The sequence below is a fragment of the Rhamphochromis longiceps genome, linkage group LG3 (assembly GCF_057381845.1).
Source record: "Rhamphochromis longiceps isolate RC_006_pf linkage group LG3, R_longiceps_female_GT1.1, whole genome shotgun sequence".
NCBI classification, from domain to species: Eukaryota; Metazoa; Chordata; class Actinopteri; order Cichliformes; family Cichlidae; genus Rhamphochromis; species Rhamphochromis longiceps.
In genome coordinates this window covers 981,477-1,005,284 of record NC_140559.1, presented here as the reverse complement: position 1 = coordinate 1,005,284, position 23,808 = coordinate 981,477, and the positions used below count along the sequence as shown (strand labels likewise).

Here is a 23,808-nt window from a genome sequence, read left to right as displayed (position 1 = left end):
TTTAAGAACTGCTGCTGGAGCTGATGCTCAGTAATAAATAAATACACACAACACAAAATGCTTTTGCAGGTACCATGTATTTAAACAAAACCAAGGAAAAACAAGGGAAGAAAAGGAAAGATGTAAACAATCACTCTTTTCTTTTCTTTTTTTCCTTTTTTTTCGCCTGTCCTGTTTGGTTCTTTTGCCATCAGAATTATTGTCTAAAGGCCAAAAAAGATACCCAATACATTTACTTTACCAAATGGACCATCCCGGCCTTGCCGTATTGGTGTATTTTAATCACCTTTGCTTTTATTGTTTATTTTATTTTATTTTCACTTGCTACACACGGGACAGACATGACTGGGGAAAAGAAAAGGGAGAAAGAAAGAGGGAAAGAAAAACAGCGGTGAAGAGGAACGATGATAAAGGGCAAAAAACAAAAACCAACAAAACAGACAAAAAATGCATATATCAACCACCTGGATCACCTGTTGAGAAAGAAAAAAGAGAAAACAAGCAAAAAAAGAGACCAATATAATAAACAACATCATCGCGATTATCTATGTGAATATAACAGTAAATACTAAATATTGAATATTATTGTGCAGCACGTAGGATCGACAGCGCTCAGTGCGCTTTGGTTTGACAGTGTGGGCAGTTGTTGGTAGACGTATAACCCATCTTGAACATCCGATAACCTGTATTGAATTAATTGCAGACTGGGATTTCTAATTAAATGAAAGGTTTTTAAGCAAATCTGAGACCAGAAGTTTTGGTCTAAGTTAACTGATAAATCCGCTTCCCATTGAATCTCAGGGGTTAGAAGTTCATAGGTCACGATGCAGGGTCTCACACTATACGGCCTGATGCTCTGATGCGACCTGAGTGCTCAGACTGTGCATCCATAACATGAAGCTTATCATACAAAATCTGTCCCTTGCTCTCCCTCTCTCTGTCTTTCACTCACACAGACACACACCACCATCAACTTTGCTAAATTACTAATGAAAAACATTGACCAGGCAGCTGTGATTGAGCAGCAATGTCCATCCAACTCTTTTCATGGTTGTTGTAGTCGTGATAATTTTGTGAGGCCACATTGAAAAGCCTCGGATACGGAAGCGTAGAGCTGCCACCCAGGCAAAAGAAAAATAGAGCTATATCACGTAATACCGGGATATATCACACATGAAAAGTATATTGTTCTAACAATACTCAGGCGTGAAACTAGGAGGAAAGCCGACGTCCTCCTCTTCCCTCAAAAGTGATCTGTGGCCGGTCGGACTTCATTCCACAGATGTGCTTTAACAAAGTGTGAAGCTGAACTCTGAGCTGTGACAGTGTGAGCAGTGTGAGAGTGTCAGTAGATGATCAGCAGAGGAGAGTGAAGCTGCTGTGAGCTGATGTCCTGAAGGGCAACACCTTTTTTGCTCATAATACCCCCCCCACACACACACACACCCCAAAGCAACGCCGCCCTGGGCAACGGCCCATGTCGCCCCTATCAAAAAACCACCACTGCCTGGGAACAAAACAAACTATAGCTAAGGGTTAGATTGAAATATTGAGTCCTTAATTTCCATAGATTATTGTGGCTGACTTATAATAATAATAATAATAATAATAATAATAATAATAATAATAATAATAATAATAATAATAATGGATTGCATTTATATAGTGCTTTTCGAGAACCTCAAAGCGCTGTACAATTCCATTATTCATTCACTCTCACATTCACACACTGGTGGAGGCAAGTTACAGTTGTAGCCACAGCTGCCCTGGGGCAGACTGACTGACTCAGAGGTGTGTTATGGTGTGTGGGGTTATAATATTACCATATGCCATGTTAGACCCTTAATTAAAGACTGTGAATCATTATGTAGTTCTAGTTTGCATTATTCTCCTGAATTAGAAGAAGGTGATAACTGTTACATAACCTGGTGATAAAGACCTGTGTGTGTGTGTACCTGTGTATAGTGCATTTCACAAGTGGTGCCGAAACCCAGTGTCCGGCCGGCGTGGGGTTGTCCGACCCACAGGCTGCGCCGCCCGCCCAGCCTTTGCAGTTTCTGGCGCAGATGCTGGTGGAGATGGCAAAGATGAGCCAGGACCAGGCGGCGGCCCAGCGGGCTCACCTGGCTGCGCTGCAGGAGCAGACGGACTGGCAGACGCTGGTTCTGGAGCGGCTGGTTGGGGCCGCTGCTCCGCCGAAGCCCCCGCCGCTGTCGGTGGCGATGCCCCGGATGGGGGACGGGGACGACCCCCAGGTTTTCCTGGAGACTTTTCATGCCACGGCGGAGGCCTGCCAGTGGCCGCAGGTGGAGTGGGCTCCACGTTTGCTTCCTCTGCTGTCGGTGGAGGCTCAGACGGCGGCCCTGAGTCTGCCGCCGACCTCGAGGAGCAGCTTCCAGGACGTGAGCTGGGCGGTGGTGGACAGGATGGGGCTCACCGCTGAAGATCATCGCCGGCGGTTCCGGGCCTGTCGGCTAGCCGCGGCGGATCGGCCGTTTGCTTGGGCCCGGAAGCTGCGTGACGCGGCGGTGCGCTGGCTGCAGCCGGGATCGTCAGAGGGCGAGACGCTGCTGGTGGACAAGGTGGTGCTGGAGCAGTTCGTGGAGGGGCTGCCCGCAGAGACGGCGAGATGGGTCAGGTTCCACCGTCCCGCAAGCCTGGAGGTGGCGGTAACGTTGGCGGAGGACCACCTTGCCCCTAGAGCGGGGGAGCCCGGGGACAGCGGCCGGAGGCCGAGCAAACAAGCCCCAGTGCCAGCACCGAGGCGCCGGGTACCTGCGCCAGGGCAGGCAGAGCGGGCGCCGGCGCTGAGCCCCACTAATCCTTTTGCTGCGTTTGTGCCTTCCCAGGGATCAGACATGAGCAGTGCCGCCCCTGAGCCATGGAGAACAGCACAGACGCCGGGGCAGGAGTGCTGGAAGTGCGGGCAACCGGGACACCTGAGGAGGGACTGTCCTCTGATGGAAGTGGGGCAGGTGTTCCACGTTGCCAGTGCCCCAGCACCCTCTCCCGGTCCAGGAGGGACATACAGCATTCCGGTAAGGACTCGAAGGGGTATACGCCATGCTTTGGTGGACACGGGCTGCATGCAGACCCTCGTGCACCAAGGCTTGGTTCGCACAGCCCGCACCTGTCGCATCCCCTAATTCTGGCCACGAATTGGCCGGGGTTTCATCATCTGTTGGGACAGTATGTGGGGATGCGATCACGACCGTTAGTAGCATGTAGTGTCTGTGCGGCGCTCAGCGGTGACGCGGGGTCGTCCGACACTGACTCCGGGGAGGGGGAGACGGCGGGTCCTTCATGGGAAGCCCCGCCGGCTCTGGAAGTTTCCCCCACGGGTGATTTCCCACTGGAGCAGTCTCGTGATGACACCCTACGCTCAGCCTTTGACCAGGTGATTGAGATTGATGGTCACGTGGTGCGCCCTGAAGCCGTGCGGACCTACCCGCGCTTCATTTTATCAAAGCATAGGTTATATCGAGTGAGTCGTGACACTCGCACGGAGGAGACACACACCCAGTTGTTGGTGCCGCAGGGCCGCCGGGAAACGATTTTCCAGGCGGCTCATTATAACCCCATGGCAGGGCATATGGGATACGAAAAAACTCTGGAGCGAATAACGGCCCGATTTTATTGGCCGGGCATCCGAGCGGATGTGCGCCGCTGGTGCGCATCCTGCCCGGACTGCCAACTTGTTAATCAGCCGGCCATACCAAAAGCGCCTTTGCGCCCGCTCCAACTCATGGAGGTCCCGTTTGAGCGCATTGGCATGGACCTCATCGGGCCGTTTCATCGGAGTGCACGCGGCTACCGCTTTGTATTAATACTGGTGGATTATGCAACGCGGTACCCGGAAGCAGTCCCGCTGCGCACCATCTCTGCAAAGAGTGTGGCGCAGGCACTGTTTCAGGTCATCTCCCGAGTCGGAATCCCGAAAGAGATACTGACTGACCAGGGCACGTCGTTTATGTCTCGTACACTGCGGGAACTGTACGAATTACTGGGCATTAAATCTATTCGGACCTGCGTCTACCACCCTCAGACTGACGGGCTGGTGGAGCGGCTGAATAAGACTTTAAAGTCCATGATTCGTAAGTTCATTAACGAGGATGAACGCAATTGGGATCGCTGGCCAGACCCTCTGTTATTTGCAGTGCGGGAGGTGCCCCAGGCCTCCACGGGATTTTCTCCCTTTGAATTGCTGTTCGGCAGGAAGCCGCGTGGGGTGCTCGACCTGATTAAAGAAAGCTGGGAGGACGGTCCGAGCCCCGCCAAGAATGAGATTCAGTACGTGTTGGACCTGAGAGCGAAACTCCACACTTTGGGGAGGTTGTCACGGGAGAATTTGCTCCAGGCTCAGCAGCGTCAGCAACGCCTGTATGACAGAGGGGCTAGACTCAGGCAATTTTCACCGGGAGACAAAGTGCTTGTATTACTCCCTTCTTCCAGCTCGAAGTTGCTCGCCAAGTGGCAAGGACCCTTTGTGGTCACACGGTGAGTCTGGGACGTTGACTATGAGGTCGCTCGGTCGGACAGGGGAGGGGCCACGCAGATTTATCACCTCAATCTCCTTAAAGAGTGGAGAGAGGTTGAAACCGCTTCTCTGGTAAGCCTGGTTAAGGAGAGAGATGAGTTGGGGCCGGAGGTGCCAAATTCCATCATCCCCGCCTCCCTCCCTTGTGATGACCATCTCACACAGGCCCAGAGAGCGGACGTTGTCGCGTTACAACAGCGTTTTGCAGATGTGTTCTCCCCCCTGCCCGGCCGCACGTCTCTCATTGAGCATCATTTTGTAACGCAGCCTGGCGTGACGGTGCGTTCACGGCCCTACAGGATTCCTGAGCATAAACTGCAAATCGTGCAGAGGGAATTGGCTGAAATGCTGAAAATGGGAGTGATAGAAGAGTCGCACAGCGCCTGGTGTAGCCCCATCGTTCTTGTGGTGAAGAAGGATGGGTCTATACGGTTCTGTGTCGACTATCGCAAGGTGAATGAAGTGTCACGTTTTGATGCTTATCCCATGCCCCGGGTCGACGAGCTCCTGGATCGGCTGGGCACGGCCCATTTTTTCATGACCCTGGATTTGACCAAGGGCTACTGGCAGATTCCCTTGTCTGCCGAGTCCAGGGAGAAAACGGCCTTCTCCACTCCGTACGGGTTGTACCAATTCGTTACGCTTCCGTTCGGCTTGTTCGGAGCCCCTGCCACCTTTCAGTGCCTCATGGACCGGGTGCTGCGTCCGCACGCTGCATATGCTGCTGCCTACCTGGATGACGTGATCATCCACAGCGACACCTGGGCGGAGCATGTGCAGCGGGTGGTCGCGGTACTGGAGTCCCTGAGGAGGGCGGGGCTCACAGCCAACCCGAAGAAGTGTGCGGTTGGACGGAGGGAGGTACAGTATCTGGGGTACCACCTGGGGGGCGGGCAGGTGCGTCCACAGGTGGAAAAGACGGCGGCTATCGCATCCTGCCTGCGCCCCAGGACTAAAAAGGAGGTGAGACGGTTTCTGGGGCTGGCAGCTTACTATCAGCGTTTCGTGCCAGGGTTTGCGCAGCTGACCAGCCCCTTGACCGATCTCACCCGAAAGGGTGCTCCAGATCTGGTTCAGTGGACGGGGCCGTGCCAGGCGGCGTTTGTGCAGGTGAAAAAGTCTCTCTGTGGGGAGCCGCTGCTTCACACTCCTAACTTTTCCCTCCCTTTTGTTCTGCAGACTGACGCCTCGAACAGAGGGCTGGGGGCCGTTTTGTCCCAGCAGGTAAGGGGGGACGACCGTCCCGTTCTTTACATCAGCCGGAAGCTGGCGGAGCGTGAAAGACGGTACAGCACTGTGGAGAAGGAGTGCTTGGCTATCCGCTGGGCGGTCGACTCCCTTCGCTATTACCTCCTGGGGCGCTCATTCACCCTCTGCTCGGACCACGCCCCGCTGCAGTGGCTCCACCGCATGAAGGATGCCAACGCCCGGATCACCCGGTAGTATCTGGCTTTACAGCCCTTTAAGGTGTGGCGGAGGTGTGGTCCCGGGCGCGGCTGCAGGGGAGGAGTGGTGCAGTGGGCTCAACGGGGCGGTGCTGGAGATGCCAGTGTGAACAGCTGATGGCGATTTGGACTGATAATGGTTTCCTTCCCTTTTTATAGTGAGACGGAGAGGAGCGGAGGGGAGGAAATCAGCTGGGACCGACAGCTGTCAGACTGTGTTCAGTCATAACCTGGGAAAACTGTAAATAAATGTGGAACCTGGTGATAAAGACCTGTGTGTGTGTGTACCTGTGTATAGTGCATTTCACAAAGAGTTTGAGCAATGCTCCACCATTTTGAGATCTGATGCTGTCTGCGTACGGTGTCCATCTCCCACGCGTGTGATCATTAAAATCATCGTTTGACTCAACCCGGCCGGACCAGTGTTGTTATTGTGGTTTTTCCTCTTGTATACATCCCCAATATTTGAATCCGTAACAGGTGCCAGTAGAAATCACTGATTAAAATAAACATAAAAAAAGCCTGTCACATATTGAAAGGTTTTACTGTTCAGTTTTCAGCTGTTTTTGTTTTACATTTCAAATATGTGTGCAGCCAGACATCATGTCAGGCTGCCAAAACTGACTCCTAAGAAAAGGGGAGACTGTTGTGTTTCCTCATAGTTTTACACCTGTTGATCCACTTTCTATCATCCACACAAAGAACCTTCAAATCCCTGCAGATCTGTCAGCTGATCATGCCCTCTCCTGTGATTGGCTGAGCTTCATGCCTGGAAAAGTTCTTTCACACTGTTCATCCTGGAGCTGCTTTATGTCCATGATCTGAATGGAAACACATCTGCATCATTGTAGCTACAGTCGATGTTTCAGTGTTAGGACTGAAGGTGGAGCTTTGTGCGTGTTGGGCTGAGGCTGAAGCAGTCCCCCCCCAACGGGAGCGCTCAGGCGTGAAACTAGGAGGAAAGCCGACGTCCTCCTCTTCCCTCAAAAGTGATCTGTGGCCGGTCGGACTTCATTCCACAGATGTGCTTTAACAAAGTGTGAAGCTGAACTCTGAGCTGTGACAGTGTGAGCAGTGTGAGAGTGTCAGTAGATGATCAGCAGAGGAAAGTGAAGCTGCTGTGAGCTGATGTCCTGAAGGGCTTTTAAAGAGTCTCTGAGTTTGACAGGAACATGAAGATGTTTGTGGTTTTTGTGATCCTCCTGCACGGTAAGTACACCTTCCTCTCTTTGCTCTCATCATCAGCTTTTCTCTTATCTCGCTCTAAAATGAATGTGTTGAAGTGCAGCAGGTCTTGAGACATGAGAGCCCAGTGAGTTGCGTCAAAGTTCATGACTTGACTGAATCGGTCTGTCACAACGAACGAGCGGACGCAAGAGCAGGACTGTGCTGAAACTAAAAACAAACAATATCACCAGGAGCTATATACAAGGTACAAGTGAAAAGGAGCTCCAGGTAATTCAGGGACAAGGGAGGGAAAAACCACACACGCTTATGATCACACTCCAGGCATGAAAACACGGACAGGTCCAGGAAGATCTATATAAAAGAAAACATGACTACAAGTCAGGAAAAGACTAGAGACGAGAATTTACAGGAAATAGCCGGGGCTACACTGACTAGTGTCGTTCAACGATCCAGCAGTCAGAAACACTGAGCTGTCACCTTGAGCAGAGGCTCGAGTGACAAGATAATGAGCAGCAGGTGAGTAATTATTTTCAGGGCACAGGCCTGAGGGTGGAACCCACAACAAGTTCAACCCCTGCAGAGAAGAGTGAGGGAGAGAGAAAGAAGAGAGAAACAACAACAACAGTGCGATCTCAGAGGTGAACGCCAGGGAGACACGGGAAAGCATGACAGTTTCTGTCAAACACTGGATTAGTTTATCTGGCTGTTTGTCACAGGCAGCTGGAAAACACATGGTCCGATAGTCGTTCCTGTTATACTACTTCATAATCCATGTCAAGTCCTTTGGTTGGTTGAATGTGCAAAGTTCTCTGGAAAACAGTGAAGCTCCATCACCTCCAAACAGTGAGAGCCTCTATGGTTTTTAGATATGCTCTACACTAAAAGATAGAAGATAAAAATATTTCTGTATGGAATATAGATTCCTAATAGCAACAAGATTCCTCCTTGTGAATTAATAAGTAAATATGTCATGTTGCCTTTGTAACATGTTTTGGAGCATTTGTGGACTGTTGGAGTGAAAAACTGTGACTGTACTGAAGGTACAGTGCTCATCTGCTCATCTGTCTTGTCACACAAGATGGAAATTATGACCTGTGTAACCATTTGACCTTAGAACTGAAGAAGCTTCTCGGATGAGAGGTGAAACGTCTTCAAGTAACTTAAAGAAGTCCAGACGCTTTTCTTTGCAAGCTCCTTTGACTATGGCCTGTGAGGTTTGGTATAATTCTCCAGTTTCTGTGTTACTGACATTGTATCAATAGTTTTTTTTGAATTGGGAAAAGAATGCTGTGTAACTGAAGCTGTTATGCGTTCTTGGGCTACATGGTGTTCTGGTGGTTAGCACTGTTGCCTCTGAGCACAAAGGTCCTGAGTCCAACTCCACTGCTTCTCTGGGGTCTTTTTGTGTGGAGTTTGCATGTTCTCCTCATGTTTACGTCGGTTCCCTATAGGTACTCTGGCTTCCTCCAATGTCCAAAGAAATGCAGTTCATGGTATTAGGTTAATTTGTAATTCATTGGTGTGAACATGTGAATGGTTAGTCCTGGGACAAGCTGGTGATCTGTCCAGGGTGTAACCCCTCCCCCCCGTGACCCTGACTAGGATAAGTGGAATAGGATGGATGAAGATAATGTTGGTTGTATTGCATCTTTTAACTCTGGGTCAAACCCACAACATTCATTTGATTTGTGTTTGTGTTTCTGTCCTTCCAGTTTCCCAGCATGCTCTGGCTGTGGTGGTGGTGGAGGTGAATGAGGGGGAAAGGTCTGTCCTACTATCATGTCTGTACTCAGGTTCTATACCTGAGGACAATCCAACAGTGATGTGGACTCGCAGTGACCTTGATCCCAAATCTGTACACCAACAACGAGAAGAAGGAGACGATCTTACAGGACAAAACCAGCGTTACAGCAGACGCACATCAATGAATCGTTACGCTTTGATCATTAAAGACTTCAGCCTCACTCTGAGGAAACCCACAAAGACTGACAGCGGCAACTACACCTGCTCCATCAGTGCTGGAGGGAAAGAACGAAAACTCAGAGACATCCAGCTGCTGGTCAAAGGTCAGCATCAAATTCTAACACCTGCTGTGATTACATGTCATATTCAGTACTACAGAGAAAGGTCAGAGGTTAAATGAAAGCAAAGTATTTCTTAAACGGTTTCTGAAGGTCTTGATGAGCCCAGCAGGAACGTTTGTAGACTTGACCTCAGTGAAAACAGCAAAACAAGAGAAGCAAAGCAGAAGAAATTCGTTCTGTGCATGTGCAGATGTGTTTATGTTTACCTCCGGGAGGTTCAGCACACACACATCTGTACATACATTAAACACATTAAAATTTTATGCATGGCCCAACACAAAACTTTTAGAGGCCTTTTGCTGCCACTTCTATGGTTGACACTTTGGTTTCTTGTCTTCTCAGACCAGCAGGTGGAGGTGAAGGTGAGGGAAGGGTCAGAGTCTGTCATCCTGCCCTGCAACACAACACCTGACCTGCCTGAGGACACCACAGTGGAGTGGACTCGCTCTGACCTCGGACTCATCACAGTCCATGAGTATTCTAACAGAAATGATGACCTTATGACTCAGGACGAAGTTTACAGAGACCGAACGATGATGAGTGAAGACCTGCTGAGAACTGGAGACCTCAGTCTGACCCTGAAACACCCCAAAGTGAAAGACACGGGACGATACATCTGCACCATCTACAGGGACAAAGACATCCTGAGAAAAAAAGTCATGCTGCAGGTCAAAAGTCAGTGCTGGAGATAAAGGTCAAAGGTCAATACTGTAGACACAGCTTAGAGATTAGAAGTCATTTTGTTTTATGTTTCCCCACAGAACCATTTCCATCCTGGGTCAAAGATCTTCTGGTTCTCCTGTTTGTCTTTGTGATTTTTGGAGGTCTTTTATATTATTTACGTCACTATTACATGTCAGGTAAGAGTCTTTCCTACTACACTACCCATAATACCAGTGGTTAACAGGTGGCCTCTGGTGGCCTCTTGACTGTGTTCAGACCAGACACATGAGATCTTGAGATCAAAGAACGAGTCAGGAACAAACTGAGACACAATCTGATTGAGACTAGAAGGCAAGGAGGGCGCAGGGAGGTCATGTGACCATCACAGCTGCTGCTGATGTCATCGTGTTGTGCTTTGTTGTCCTCTCAGATTACCAAGTGGAGGTGGATTCAGGGGTGGCGTCTGTCAAGCTGCCCTGCAAAACTATATTTAAATTCCTAAAACACACTAAAGTGGAGTGGAGGGACAGAAACAACAGGAAGGTCCATGTGTATCAGAACGGCTCTGACCAGCCTGAAAAACAGCACCGGTTTTACAGAAACCGAACAGAGATGACGAGCACATCTCTGCTGAAACCTGGAGACCTCAGTCTGACCCTGACATATCCCACGGATGACGACAACTTCACCTACACCTGTACCATCTACAGCAGGAAAGGAAACATACTGACAAGGAAAAATGTGCACCTCCATGTCAGAGGTCAGTGCTGCTTATACAGGTCAAAGGTTTTGACACACTAGACTAGACACACTGACATGAGACAAAGACCAAAGTAAAACAGGAAACACACCAACTGAACTCTAGACATGAAAACTGAGGAGACAGAAAATAGAGTCCTAAAAAACAGGACAGAAAGGCACAAAGAAAGCACAAAACATAGTTTTTACCTTGTTTCTCCCCGAATCCCACACAGTGCTCACGTCTGTGGCGTGAATTGTGACAACCCCAACTCCAAATCTGTACAGTGGCTTCTCTCAGTTCCCAATACCTAGTGAGAAAACACATGAATTAAACTGCCAAGCAACACACACACAAAGTTCTCACTAACAAACCCATTGTGAACTCAATGATCCAGCACCGACTGAAGCTCAGCCACTCGCTTAAGTAGAGAGGCAACTGATGAAGGCAATCAGCTGGCTTCAGAGCAGGAACTCTCCTCAGCCTGATGATTCTTGTAATTCTTTCTTCCGGATACACACACTCATGTCCAAACACCTATACACATAAACAGGGACAAGGCTGTGCAGAGATTTTTAGATGGGCGGGTGCTCAAAGTTCAAAAGGGGCACAGAGAAAAGGCCGAATAACAACAACCCGCATTCATCAACAATCTAATATGGAATCACATCATACTATATCACTGTCATCAGGTGGGGACAAGGCAAAGCAAACATATTCCATGTTTACCTGATGGGTACAATGTTGCTCTTGTGGGGTTTCTGCTGCTCCTGCTGTGATAGTGCTGGAGGGCAGGGCTGTGCTGATCCGAGACTGTAGACATTAAATGCAAAGATTGGTGAAGGTGCTTGGAACCATAAGGAAACAAAATAAACTCGGCTCTCCCTGTGACTCAGTTTGCCTCTCTTACTCTTTCATCTCCTCATCTCATCTATCACTCTCCACTCGATGTCCATCTGACAACAAGGCACAGTTTGCTATTGCATTAATCTATTATTTAATTATCCACACTTCACAAATCTTGCACCTAATCCATAACAAAGTAATGATAGACAATGTTCTAGAACTATTCTTACGAAGCATTTATAGACCGTGTTATATCATGAATAATAATTTTTAAAAATCTATACACATAAAACAAACACTAATATAATCTGTTTCTTAATGTGTTTTCTTTAACATACAGTGTGTCTTTTTTAATATCATAATAATCCATAATTATGCTGATATGCATATCATCATATTGCATATGCAAGTCCCTCAGAAAGGCAGGAAAAGCCCTGTAACTTACTTTAAAACGAAATATGTTCCCTAAAACCGTGGATAGAACTACAGACCCATGACAGTTGTCTTTTTTCATGTAATTTGAACAAGCCTCTTAAAAAGTCGGTGATCACAGTCGGCCTCTCTCGGTTTTTATTACCACTGTTCATTTTAAAGCTCGGTTTTTAAAACCTTACGATGTAACTACAGCCCAGCCCATGCAGCAGTATAATAATGACTAATAATATATTGGAGTGGGCCTGATACTCATGTCCCAGGACAGGCCCATGACAGTGCTGCCATCAAATTGCCTTTCTTTGCTTTGACTCTGTCTCCAACAAGAGGTGAAGCAGATGTTCTTACATTAATGGAATCACTAATAGAACAGATCACCTGAAAACGAGTAATGAATTTGCTGAAACAGATGTCTTTATTAATGAATTGTACTGACTAGTCTGTATTTCTCTCAGCTGAGCTGTTTCTGAAAGAAGAACTCGTTCATGTCACAGAACAGACGTCTTTATGACATAATGTATCTGGCATGCAGAGAATCATGTTCATTTAGATGTTGCTGACATTTAAAATTCAGTTTTGCTTTTATTTTGAAACATTTTTATTTTATTTCAATATTTTTTTAGTCTGAATAAATCAAACTTGCTTGATAGGACAGCTCTCAGGTAACAAGATGGCAAAAAAGTCTTTGACTCTGAAATAAAACAGCAGAGTTCTTTAAGACAGAGCTCTGCTGCTGATTAGACAGAAACCACATAAGACACCGTTTCTGTTCAGTTGAACATGTTTCAGACTGGAACCAGTCAAACTTGATTTCATTGAAAAGATGCCATTTTCTCCATTCAGACAAAACATGTTCAGAGCTGCTTCTGCTGCACAGCTCATGTTGTGTTTTGACTCCTCTCAGTCCCCCAGGTGGAGGTGGATTCAGGGGAGGCATCTGTCCTGCTGCCCTGCAAAACTACTATAAACCTGCCTAAAGATGCTAAAGTGAAGTGGATGACCAGATTCAACAGGAAGGTCCACGTGTATGAGAACGGATCTGGCCAGCTTGAAGATCAGGACAACCATTACAGAGACCGAACACAGATGAATAAAGACCTGCTGAAAACTAGAGACCTCAGTCTGACCCTGAAATACCCCACAGACTGGGACGCAGACATCTACACCTGCACCGTCTGCAACAGAGAGGGGGAAAAAATCCTGATGAAACAAGTGGAGCTGAAAGTCAGAGGTCAGTGCTGCTGCTGGGTGTGAGCTGCAGAAGAAGAAGAGATGATGAGATCTTCATGAACACAAATCTTATTTTGTGCTTTAGACTGTTTATGAAATTTGTTGTCCTCTCAGTCTGTCAGGTGGAGGTGGAGGAGGGGGCGGAGTCTGTAGAGCTACCTTTCAAAACCACAAAAGACCTGCCTGCAGATGCTAAGGTGGTGTGGTGGAACAATGATGACAGGAAGGTCCACGTGTATAAGAACGGCTCTGATCAGCCTGGAGAACAGCACCAGCTTTACAGAGACCGAACAAAGATGAAGAGAAGATCTCTGCTGAAGCCTGGAGACCTCAGTCTGACCCTGAAACAGCCCACAGAGAGAGACAGTGGGAGGTACAGCTGTAGAGTCTACGGGGAGATCAAGAGATACAAAAGAGTGCTGCTCAGAGTCAAAGGTTTGTGTGTGTGTGTGTGTGTGTGTGTGTGTGTGTGTGTGTGTGTGTGTGTGTGTGTGTGTGTGTGTGTGTCTTACTGTGTGTGTGACTGTCTTGTGTCTCCTCTGCAGGGAGAGTTCAGGTCCAGGATCAAACAGGGGACATCAGGAACAGAAGCAGCTCCATTGATCTGACTCCTCTGATGGCTGATCAATCAGTTTGATCTGTGTGTTTGTGCATTTTCTACCTTAAATGTCCTGTATATTGACTGTTACCTGTAATGTCACTTTCTGACCAACAGCTGGCGCTCTTACAAATACCAGATCTGATTTGACTGCAGTTATATCAGAGGACATTTGGCCTCAGTCAGATGTGACTTGTGTCCAGTCACATCTGTCAGTGACCTGTAACACTGATGAATCGCTAATGAATTGATACACATTACGTATTAAGCAGAATATTGGGCTATTATTAATCTGAAGATTTAAGAACTGCTGCTGGAGCTGATGCTCAGTAATAAATAAATACACACAACACAAAATGCTTTTGCAGGTACCATGTATTTAAACAAAATCAAGGAAAAACAAGGGAAGAAAAGGAAAGATGTAAACAATCACTCTTTTCTTTTCTTTTTTTTCGCCTGTCCTGTTTGGTTCTTTTGCCATCAGAATTATTGTCTAAAGGCCAAAAAAGATACCCAATACATTTACTTTACCAAATGGACCATCCCGGCCTTGCCGTATTGGTGTATTTTAATCACCTTTGCTTTTATTGTTTATTTTATTTTATTTTCACTTGCTACACACGGGACAGACATGACTGGGGAAAAGAAAAGGGAGAAAGAAAGAGGGAAAGAAAAACAGCGGTGAAGAGGAACGATGATAAAGGGCAAAAAACAAAAACCAACAAAACAGACAAAAAATGCATATATCAACCACCTGGATCACCTGTTGAGAAAGAAAAAAGAGAAAACAAGCAAAAAAAGAGACCAATATAATAAACAACATCATCGCGATTATCTATGTGAATATAACAGTAAATACTAAATATTGAATATTATTGTGCGCACAGTGCGCTTTGGTTTGACAGTGTGAGCAGTTGTTGGTAGACGTAAAGCCTATCTTGAACATCCGATGACCTGTATAGTGCACTCTATGTAGTATTTTGTATTGAATTAATTGCAGACTGGGATTTCTAATTAAATGAAAGGTTTTTAAGCAAATCTGAGACCAGAAGTTTTGGTCTAAGTTAACTGATAAATCCGCTTCCCATTTTGCAGTAGGAAGTGATATTGATTCATCTGTTTTAGAAAGCATTCTGTATATTTAGTCCAAGGTTGAGGTCGCCTCCAAGAACAAGTGTACCATCTAAGTGTTCAGAGAGTGCACTGAAAAAACCGTGAAAGAATGAGGGATCATCAACATTTGGACCATATACACTTACAATACATAGATTTTTATCAAGTATAGATAGTTTAATGATTAAGAATCTGCCCTCTGGATCTATAACCGTATCGAGTACTGTGAAATCAATATATGTATGTATTAAAATTGCTACTCCCCTTTGTCTAGAATTATAACAAGCTGAGAACACATTAGGGAACTCAGGTGTTTTAAGCTCTTTTAAACCTCTAAGAGGTCTGTGGGTCTCTTGTTAAAGGACAACATCTGCCGGCAGTTTTTTGAGTTGGTTAAATATTTTAACCTCTTTTCTCTGGAGCCAGCTCCATTTACATTCCATGTTGATAGGTTTGTATGACATGCTGTCATGCACGTTTGTTCTGATGTATTCAGAGTTGTGTATCTAAATACAGGATTCACTCGCACATCAAACAGGAAACTCAGTGTTTTAGAGTCTCCACTCAACACACAACAAACTCCAACACATCTCATTCACTCGTGCTAGAATTCAATCACCTTTCATTAATCTAAAACTGATCAACTAATTTGCATATCAGCTATTAACCCACTAAGTTGACAGGACAACAGAAATGCATGTTCAAAATATTATCACAAAAGACAATTCCCCTCATACAGTAAATCACTTGCTGCATCAATCAAGCAGGAAGCTTCTCCCAATTTACCATTTTAACACTAAATTTATTGTCTGATCACTGGTTGGTCAAACCAGAATCTTTTTTTCCCACAAAAGTTAAACTGTTGTCCTGCAACCTAGAGAGTCAATTTTTTGCATTGGATAAATTCAGTATTTGATAACAAGTGTCTGCTAAATTGACACTATTTTAACCCTGATGAAAGATAACAAGCTAATTTTCATTACATGGGTGTTTGTGTTATTAGGCAGGTTTAATCAATGTCTGTGGAGCTGCATATCCAGCAGAGCATGTTCTTAAAAGCTGCTTTTCCTACACACTTCTGTTGTTATTTGATCATTTCTTAACTAATGTGCTATGAGTCCACTGGTCTTTGCATCACACGAGGTGACTTGGACAAGATGATAAACAGACTCACGCTTAAGATGTTGTCTAATCTTCATGAGCTCTCTTGTGTTTGGAGTGTTAGTATGGTTAATGCATGTTCTGTGTGATTTTGTATATGTTTCTATTTTCGCAGTGTTTCAGACTCCTTCTCAATTTTCCCACTTAAGCAGTCAGTTTTCTTTTCCCATGTTTGCTGACCCAAATTTTGATTTCCCACATTTAATAACAAAATTTGTGTTCTCACCACTCTCGCTGAGGCAGCTTCTTAGCAGCTGCTGCCGGTTTCTTGGCTTTGGCCGCGGCGGGCGTCTTGGCTTTGGTCTCAGTAGCCTTGTTCATCTTGAAGGATCCGGAGGCCCCGGTGCCCTTGGTCTGCACCAGAGTGCCCCTCGCCACCAGGCTCTTGATGGCGGTCTTGACACGGGCCTTGTTCTTGTCCACATCGTAGTCTCCGGCAGCCAGAGCCTGCTTGAGAGCGGCTGTGGACACGCCACTGCGCTCCTTGGAAGCGGCCACGGCTTTCACGATCAACTCGCCCACGCTGGGGCCGACCTTCTTCGGCTTGGAAGCCGTCTTCTTCAGTCTTTTCTGAACATTTTAACATGCTGCCGCCGCAGAGCCTGGCCTCAGATCCAGCAAGCTTAGCGCGCTGATCTCCAAAAAAGTCCCAAAAGCCAGAAAGACGTCAAATAAGTGTCTCGTGCTAAGAGCTCGAACAAAAACTGCTCTTCACGCCGCCATCTTGCTCGCCCCTCCGTGGAATTCATCCAATCAGATAGGAAGATGTATTTGCTTTCTTCTTCTCTGGTGCTTTTCGTCCACATTGCTGCTGCTTGCTGCTGTCTCTTTATCTGCCATGTTATTGCTTTGGAGCTGCATTCCTTGTCTTCAGGGAGGAGTGAGCGCTTGCTTGTGAGTTTGAGAAACACATGGCACTGTAAATAAGTCAGCCAGAAACTTGGCCTGAACGTTTCCAATTGTTAAACTATAACTTTTCGTCCGACCGCTGCATGTGGAAAATTGATTCAGGTCTGCTTTTCACCTGAAAGTGACAAACTAAGACATGTTCATTATTATCATCACTGCTTAATCAACACACATCTCTCTCTCTGTGTGTGTGTGTGTTTGTGTGAACAATCCTTTCTCAAAAGCATAAAATGACATTGTAGTTGTTTTTCGGCTGATCAACACGAAACCTTTTTCCTATGATTATTTTTCTTCGTCTACAATGTAATTTTTGTCTCTTTTTCACTCTTTTTTTTTTTTCCACAATAGCTGGCGACCTGCAGAATCACCGCTCTCACTCACAATCAAAGGCAATTACTTTTGCACAGTGCACAAAAACACTGTGATGTCAGACACATTCACACTCACTTTGTCATCTGCATAAATAAATCATATGGCTGGAGATACGTGCCATGGTGATCCATAGGCATGATCACACATTTATTTAATTATTTTCAATCCAACAAAACAAATAAACAAAAACATGATGCTGATGCTACACACACACACACACACGAGTCAAGATGCAGGAAAACTGCTCATGGAAACGCTGCACACTCCAGTTATCACAGTTATCCTAGCTCTGTTTCCCTCTCTTTGAGTAGTCCTCAGACAGCTCTCGATCTGATAATGTGTAGCCTGCTCATCAGCTCAGAAAAAAACTGCAACGCATGCTCTGCCCACAGCGGCAAAGTTTTACACTTTCATATTCAACACAGCTTCTCCATCACATACTTTTAGATGTTTCATACAGGGTTCAGCATAGTAGTTGTTTTCACAGGTGTGCTGTATATCTCATCAATGGCTCATAATAAGACGACAGTCTTTCACACAGGTCAAGTGCCTCTATGCACTTCATTAGTTTAAATATTTACCTATATCACTTCACCTCACATGTCATTGTACTGAATTTGAGCAACCACAAGCTTAATGTAGGTTACTTTTAACACTATCCACCTCAATTACGTCTGTGGTCTGGCACACAGGCTGTTGTTGATCAGGGCAAGCTAAAGAGTTAACATTTTGTGTCAGCAAGGGGTGGGGGGAAAGCCATCCACCAGAGCACATCTCAAGTGCTGCTGATGTGGGCTGGCCCTTCTCCACACACCCCCGGTTGCTTAGGAAACCATGATAACAACAACAGTCGGTGTCACAGACCACGTGTTCTGCTCCGCACACACTCACACACAACAACAACAATGACGACGACGACAATGACAACAACACAAAATAGGCCTACTCCGGACTCACACCGGACCGCTCGGGACCCTGACCCAGTTGTGGGACGCTCACCCAGTCGCGCGACAAAACCCAATGAAGGGACGCTCGGGACACACACCCAGGGCGATTTCAAAACCGGACACTCACCGGACGCTTGGGACCTTGAGCGATTTAACCAAAACCTCTTTTTCGGGACACTAACCCAGTTATCACTCCACAAAGCAGCGAACTTCTCAACGCCTCACAAAATGGCGGAGACTGCACAACGACACGGTTATAGAGTCGGCCTCTTTAAACTTACTTGGCGTTGCTTAGCGTGTAATATCAGCCTCGAATCCCGCCGATCGCCATTCATCGAGGAGAAAAGACAGACAGCGAATCCACAGGAACTTCCTGGCTGACGTCAGTCTTTCAGCGTGTCCCTCCTCCCCTCGGTGAATGCGATTCCAGGGCTCCGGCATCGAAGGACCAATTAATGATAGGTTTGTAGCTTGAACCTATTCGCTGGAACGTTAAGACAATATAATTACACTGCAAAGCAAGACACGAGTAGGCAAAGTTCTTCATGTTACTCGTGCACAGGAGAGACCGGACAGAGCGCCGTTCCTTCGCTTAACCCCAGTTGCTCTCTCCGTTCTCCCGTACCACTGCCCTTTTATTGAGGTTACATGAATATGCATAGGTTCATTAACATATGACGTCTACATACAAACAAAGAGTACCTTGCCTGTGTGTGCGTGTGTGGTGGGTGCGTGTGTGTGTGTGTGTGTGTGTGGTACTGCTGATCAAAGGGTCATAAAAGCACACAAGCAAACATCCTTGGTCAGGAAGAGGGTAGACCCCCCCTCATCCTAGATAATACAGTGAGGAAGTCCAGCAGTTCATTTATACACAAAAAGCACTTAGACTAGAACAGACGTAACTACGTTAATCCTATCATAAAACAATTAAACAAGGTACGAACTTTCCCATGCTCCCAGGATGTAGGTGTGCATTCTAGTGTGGAATACACACCAAGCCTCTGTAGCCTGTTAAAGATCACACAACTTATCACTACACAATTGATTATACACCTCTAAGCATCTATGGTTAAATATTTCTAAGCATAAATGACAATCAAAAATACAAACTCTAACACATGTAACGAATCTTAGTGCGCCCAAAGATGTGTGTGTATAACTAGGGATGTATGCTGTGTGTGTCGCTTAGACAGGTGGAGAGAATACATCACTTGTTCGTAAATAGAGAGAAGGACAGAAAAGAAATGTGTGGCGAGATGCTCCCTGAGTCTGACTATGTGTGTGCATATTTACTAATATGGGTACGCTTGGCTTAAGCGTGTGTATCCTGTAGGTCTGTGTGCGCTGTCTGACTGATGTAAATGTGCTGCCGTTGAGCGCATGACTGTGCGTGATCATGCTGTGCGTATGTGTTGAAATGAAGGATGTTGTTTGTGGATGAGTGTGGAAGAAGGTGATCGAAGCAGTGAAAGAAAGAAAAAAGAAAGAAAGAAACCAAGGACAAGGGTGAGCAGCATAAAAAAAGAGGGGGGGAAAGAGAAAAAAAAAACTAGAAGAAAAAAAAAACCCGGAAAGATTCCAATTAAACCATTGACGGTTTCATTAATGGTGTTAATTCTGCTCTGATATCACACCAGAAGTGGGTAGTAACAAGTTACTTTTACTCCGTTACATTTACTTGAGTATGTTTTTGAAAAAAATGTACTTTTAAAGTACCTTTTTTGCACGATACTTTTTACTTTTTCTTGAGTACATTTGTGAAGAAGAAACGGTACTTTTACTCCGCTACACAGCAAATCCAGCATGTCCAAATTAACACTGTCGGATTTGATTTCAACACTATTAAAGTGTCTATATGGGTCCACACCAGAGAGTGTTAATTTAACTCTTTTTGGAGAGTTGGTACGTTAACTCTGATTTAGTGTTAAACACCAAATCTGTCTGGAGTTGATAATTTAACACTTGGTGTTAAGAGTTTATATATTAACTCTCAAAGAGTATTTTAGTTTAACTACATAAGAGTTATCTTCTAATTAATTCTAAAAAGCGGGAATTTTACTGTTCTGACCTTCTAGAAATTTCTTTTGGAAATAAACATTTACTAAAAAGACGCAATGGTTTTTGAAAAACATTTATTGTGAACTGTGCACCACAATTTCAAAACATTTTCTGAAAGATGTAACAGTGTACATGTTCTCACTTTCATTAGAATTGTGTTTATCAAAAGGTCTGACATAGGTGAGCTGGTAAATGCAAATAACAGCATTCTCATCACTTATTTCTTCAATACAATATGCATGTCCTTCATTCATCCCTTTGTGGAACTTCAGCGCACTTCTGCTCTCCCCCATATTCCATCTTCACAAGCATATCCTGTGTGGAGATTGAATAAAAATTAGCTGACACTAATTAATGGCACAAATAATCCAGTAAACAATTGGAGCACAGTAAAAAAAAAAAAAGGAATCCTCTTTGAGCCATTACTTGTGTAAAGTATTTTCCCAAAAGACAAGGACACAGGCAACAGGTAATACTGAACTAAATGTAAAACCTCAACCTTTTTAATTTTTACCTAAACCGTGTGCACAAAACTCTGGAGGGATCTATGCTAACGTAGAACCCAGTCAGGACGTCTGCTACTGCTGTTTGCTCGTTTTTTTTTTTTTTATGGGCGATCGGTTTCAGGCTTCAAGTAGCACCATTATACCAACGTTTCATATTCTACACATTGTTTTAGGTGTATTTGACCAAAAGTTTGACTGAAAATTCACATGCAAGCTTTTTTTCAAGGCTGTGGTATTTTGCCCGCAAACAATACCTTTCAGCTAGCTAAAACAGAATATTATGCTATCACCGAGCAACAGGGCTAATGCCTTTCACACAGCTTTGTCTCAACTCCAAAGAGCCACAGAAGTAAAAGCTAATAATAATAACTGAAACAATCTTTGAAAAAAATGACTTACCATGCATGGCAAGCAACTCAAATATGTAGAAATGTTCTGAAACGGCTTCACTTCAGCTTCGATTGTAGCCTACGGTGCTGGGGGCGGAGTCTGTGAATTTACTCTATTGGTGTCATAACTCCTGTAGGAGTTCAGAGTCAAGAGGTCAAGAGTTAATGTTTCCATTGTAACACCTCCAGATTTGACATAGAAACACTCATTTTTAACACTCGATTTTAACTACTATCATTTTACACCTCAGAGTTACATTAAAAGAATGTGACTCTGCTTAGAGTAAAATTAACTCTACTTTTGCAAGAAGACTATTAACACCAAAACATTTAACACTTTTGAATTTGCTGTGTACATTTGCAAAATTCGACTCGTTAGTTTAAAAAAAAAAAAAATTAGTCTAACACATTAAATAACATGTCGCTAGTGGAGTTTCCGGTAACTTTTTTACCAATCAGATGTGGCCATGCAGTCACATGACCAGTTTGAAACTGTGGCGGGAAGAGCGGCCCAAGCGTTTCAAAGTAGCGGACACACGAAAAGAAGAAACATGAAAACATGGCAGAGCCAATTGTCTACGCTAGAGCTGAAGAGGATGAACAGCATTTTCCTCACATACAAAGAATGTTTCGCTTAAAACCAGCACAAAAGAACAGCTATGTCTTCAGTGTCGGTGTCTTCAGTGAGAGCCAAAACAACAACTTTTCAGCGTGAAACAACTCAACTCGTGAAACCTGAGGAAACTGTAAGTTTTCTCTAATATCTTTTTAGCTGTGGTTAGCTGGATGTCAGTCTTATGTTACAGCAGCTGTGTCGAGCTCGAGCTGTGAGTCATATTTTCAGTGCTACGTTGTAGTGAGATAAGTTTGTGGGTGTTTTGTACAGCTTTGGTTGTCCTCTTAATTGCTCGCTATCTTTGCCGGCTGGTGATGTTGTGCTGGGGGAATCTGCCGGGCGACATCTTTTCGACGACAGCGTCTCAGATTTGGCCGGGGAAGATGCACACTGGGCCTTCTTCATTACGAGATCCTGGAAGCACTGATCGGTGTAATCTTGGAGATCCTCTAAACTCTCCCCGTTGTTCTCCAGGGTGTTGGAGATGATTTACACAAATGTTGTTAGTTATAAGACAATTGATAAGTGTATTTGGTAAAACTGAAGCTTAAAGAAATTTGTTCAATTCTGAGCTACCATTCGCTTTAATTTTCTGCCAAAATCTCTGACGTTAGTTACAACATGAGTCGCTTACTTTGTCCATCACTTCCGTCACACACCTCTCTTCCCTCTCTTAAACAATCACTCCTGCTGCAGTGGTTCAATCAAATAATAAAACATCCCATAAATCACACACCACAATATCAAAAACACTGGTCCACACCGAAGAGGAAATGTCCATGAGTTTTATCTGAGTGTCCATGATGTCCAAGCGCTATTGTCCATAAACGAGGGAAATGATGTATATGGTTGTGGTTGTGAAATTTAATCTTTTGCCTTTAACAAGTGCTTTGTAAAGTCTTTATCTGATGAGCTTCAGTAAGAAATGCAGTTTATCTTTTCAAATAAAATGTATTAACTGAGAACCTTCATAGACAAAATGTATTAACCTTATCATAAAACAGGGAATCTGTTTGTACTTACTGACTTCATATAAACTGTCATGTGGTTTTTATATTTTTCTTTACTCTCAGAGTATCAGACACCAGCACAGCTGAAACAATCAGTCACTCATCTAAACAGGATGAGTTTAATTGTTAATTTACTGGATTAGCAATTAAAATCCACCAGTGAAACATCTTGCAAATATAATGTATAAAGAAATAAAGACAGATTAGTTATTTAATTTGATACATTAATTAAAAAGGTATTAAATCACCTCATCAGCAAAGTTGAGGCACATTAAATGCTAAAATAGACATTTCCTGTCTGATTGGTTCAATACAGTATTATACCTTGTTGTAAAATCAGCAGTCTTTACATCAAATCTCAGTAGGTGGGGTCATCACCATGGAGACAGGCAGTTCAGACAGGTCAAGTGATATCTGATTTTTATAATGTCACTGTGAGTAGGAGAGCTTAGAGCACTGTATCTTGTATGTTTTCCTGTGACTGACAGTACAGTCATGCAGTATATATACCAGCAGTACTAAGATTAGAAACAATTACCTGGTCAAGAATGAGGCCAAGAATCCTCAGTGTTACTGGAGCCAGGTTGGATACCACATTTATTATATTTGCAGAGACAAGTACAAGAATTTACTCAATTTATCTGAATTTCAAAGAAGAAAATTAGAGGACTTCCAAGTTTTTAAGTCTCTAATACAGTATTACTGGAGTTTAACCAGTTTGTTTGTATTATCTGACTTCTTTTTTTAAATTTATTTTTAACAGGGCAAAACCCATACAGGACATGACACACAAGACAAGTTGAAACAGACAGGACAAAAGAGGGATAGTCAGTGGGGTGCAGGGATGTAAGTCAGGTCAAATGAGATGGGATCCTAGATGTATATCATTTATTATTTAAGGATTTAATTTTAAATAAAAGCACATTTTTAAAATCAATATTCATGAGTTTCAGAAAAGAAGAATT

The 23,808-nt window shown here is 44.7% G+C and overlaps 2 protein-coding genes and 1 pseudogene across 3 annotated transcripts; 2 read left to right on the top strand and 1 right to left on the bottom strand.

Annotated features, from left to right (window-relative positions):
• The first annotated feature begins 1,485 nt into the window (after window positions 1–1,485).
• Window positions 1,486–3,146, top strand: LOC146672438 (uncharacterized). The gene has a single exon (XM_085400868.1). It carries the CDS (start codon window positions 2,067–2,069, stop codon window positions 3,144–3,146), a length of 1,080 nt encoding a protein of 359 aa, XP_085256994.1. The 5' UTR covers window positions 1,486–2,066.
• A 3,726-nt stretch (window positions 3,147–6,872) lies between these two features.
• LOC146672437 (uncharacterized) lies at window positions 6,873–14,507 on the top strand. Of its 2 annotated transcripts, XM_085386068.1 has the most exons (8): window positions 6,874–7,191; window positions 8,883–9,236; window positions 9,597–9,929; window positions 10,016–10,114; window positions 10,348–10,677; window positions 12,839–13,165; window positions 13,279–13,599; window positions 13,710–14,507. In XM_085386068.1, the coding sequence occupies exons 1-8, from the start codon at window positions 7,155–7,157 to the stop codon at window positions 13,799–13,801; spliced, it is 1,893 nt and encodes a 630-aa protein (XP_085242194.1). In that variant the 5' UTR covers window positions 6,874–7,154; the 3' UTR covers window positions 13,802–14,507. The 2 variants fall into 2 exon arrangements, with proteins under 2 accessions (XP_085242184.1, XP_085242194.1); XM_085386058.1 differs by having other exon boundaries at window positions 6,873–7,191; window positions 13,279–14,507.
• A 1,751-nt stretch (window positions 14,508–16,258) lies between these two features.
• LOC146672436 (histone H1.5 pseudogene) lies at window positions 16,259–22,238 on the bottom strand (annotated as a pseudogene).
• Window positions 22,239–23,808: the final 1,570 nt, after the last annotated feature.